The following is a 2,396-nucleotide window of genomic DNA, read 5'->3' as shown; positions in this document are numbered from 1 at the left end:
AACAAGAAAGAGGAGGATATCTATATTATATATATATATGCTATGTATACGTACCTACATGTACAGGTTCCGCGAGACCAAGGGGGAATTTGCTGTGTCGAGGTATCTTGATTGGTGAAATAAACTTGAAGTTGTCATGTACGAGAGGTTCCAGTCGGACAGCTGAGGGATCATGGGAGTGGAATAGATTGTACAGTTGGTTGCAGGTGGGTCGGACTGGTGGTACTGTGGTAAGAACAACAACAACAACAACAGTATCAGCAATGTTACAATAACAACAATGACAAACAGACACAGCAGGATATGTGTGCTTGTGTGGGTATGTGCTATAAGATGTAGTGCACTCCTAGTTGAGTGCTTGAGTGTCACCCTGTAGTTTTGCTTGAGCTTTAAAAAGAGTGCCATGAAGGGCTAAAGAAGTTCACAACATAATTTCTTATTATTTTCTTCTTTCAATTTCTTACTACTGATATTCTTTTACTCTTTAACTTGTTTCAGTCATTTGACTGCGGCCATGCTGGAGCACCGCCTTTAGTCGAGCAAATCGACCCCAGGACTTATTCTTTGTAAGCCTAGTACTTATTCTATCGGTCTCTTTTTGCTGAACCGCTAAATTACGGGGACATAAACACACCATCGGTTGTCAAGTGATGTTGAGGGGGACAAACACAGACACACAAACATGCATATATATATATATATATATATATACACACACATATATACGAGGAGCTTCTTTCAGTTTTCTTCTACCAAATCCACTCACAAGGCTTTGGGTCGGCCCGAGGCTATAGTAGAAGACGCTTGCCCAAGGTGCCACACAGTAGGAATGGACCTGGAACCACATGGTTGGTAAGCAAGCTATTTACCACACACAGCCACTCCTGCGCCTGTACTTGATGACACCAGCCAGGAGATGGTTAATTCAAAACAATGTGAAAACATACAAGCATTGCATTTGACAGAGTAACCTGAAGGCCAAAGCTTAAGATAAGTGCAGGTGTGGTTCCAGGTTCAGTCCCAGTGTGTAGTGCCTTGGGCAAGTGTCTTCTTCAATAGAAGACAACTGGTGTTGGCACATTTACATCCCTGTAACTTAGCGGTTCAGCAAAAGAGACCAATAAAGTAAGTACCAGACTTGAAAATAAGTACTGAGATTGATCAGTTTGACTAAAATTTCTCAAGGTGGTGCCCCAGCATGGCCACAGTCTAGTGATTGAAACAAGTAAAAGTTAAAATATAGAATTCTTTGAGTTATAAGCGCTTAAGATAGAATAGGTCAGTTAATCACGGCTCGAGCCAACTTACCGTTCCTTCTATAAGCCAAAACAAGTCCAAGTGGTGCTCCAAACATGAAGAATTCTGAGACTTCAAATCCTAAACGAATGGCATTCTGGTTTGCTTCACAGTGACTACTACTGCTCGTCCGCTGAGTTGTGTGTGAACTACTGCTGCTGCTCATCTGTGTACCTTGCACTGACAGATGCTGCGAGAACGTTCGACTACCGCTGGTGTTCTGCTGGCAGGGTTTACCACTGACACCACTGGCAGCTGCAGCGGTGTCGATGTCATGAGTGAAAACATCATTGCTAATGGGAGACGGTGTTCCGTTGTCGTGGGGATATGAGGTGCTATCGGGACTACCTTGGTATTCACTGTATGTTTGTGAATGACGGCCGTCGATTCCGTCTGTTCCGTCATATATACTGGCATGACTGCCATATCTACAACTGTTGCGCTGTTCCTTGACTGATGTTCGACAGAGGGCGTCATATGCCAGTAGTGAGCTGGTGCTGTCAGCAATCAAACACACCTAAAATCCAACCAGATGAAGACAAAGATCAAACATTTAACATATGGTTCTATGTGTGCATGTACACATAGGTATACATTGATAAATATAAATATTTTTTAAATGTTTTTTTGTATATATAATTTCACAATTTAACCTTATATCATATTCACAACAAACACTCAAAAACTACGCTAGAACTTACAAATGCTAAATTAAACTGTCAGTTAGACAGATCAACATTATTACATTATAGACAGACAGACAGACTGGCAGGCAGGCATGCATACATACATACATACATATATGTAAAGAGTTTTTGAAGTGATATACAGATATTGTATATTGAGAATAACAAGGTATTCAGAATGTTGGATGATTATATATATTTTTATTTACATTTTTAGTGCTTCCTTTAGTCATTGGATTTATCAAAAAAAGAGGTTTACAGTAAGTTTACTTTGCCTTTTTATATAAAATTGAAACGGATGATGTTTTAGAAGGGAGAGAGAGAGAGAGAGAGAGAGGAAGGAAGGAATAAATTAGAAAGGAAGGAAGGTGCAGGGGTGAGAGAGGAGAGAGTGGGAGGTAGTGAAGATAAAGA

At 40.5% G+C, this 2,396-nt stretch overlaps 1 protein-coding gene across 7 annotated transcripts in view; it reads right to left on the bottom strand.

Annotated features, from left to right (window-relative positions):
* The window catches only part of LOC106870348 (protein retinal degeneration B-like), a 139,610-nt gene that overhangs the window by 10,764 nt on the left and 126,450 nt on the right, over positions 1-2,396 (bottom strand). For all 7 annotated transcript variants that reach the window (XM_052976997.1, XM_052976996.1, XM_052976998.1 and 4 more), the window contains 2 exons: positions 1,309-1,813; positions 55-225 (listed from right to left, as the gene is read on the bottom strand). In XM_052976997.1, coding sequence (XP_052832957.1) covers positions 55-225; positions 1,309-1,813 — 676 coding nt within the window. The remainder of the gene's footprint in view (positions 1-54; positions 226-1,308; positions 1,814-2,396) is intronic.

This window comes from Octopus bimaculoides, chromosome 26 (assembly GCF_001194135.2).
Source record: "Octopus bimaculoides isolate UCB-OBI-ISO-001 chromosome 26, ASM119413v2, whole genome shotgun sequence".
Classification (NCBI taxonomy): domain Eukaryota; kingdom Metazoa; phylum Mollusca; class Cephalopoda; order Octopoda; family Octopodidae; genus Octopus; species Octopus bimaculoides.
Note: the sequence above shows the minus strand (reverse complement) of the source record. Positions and strands in the feature narration are given on the sequence as shown.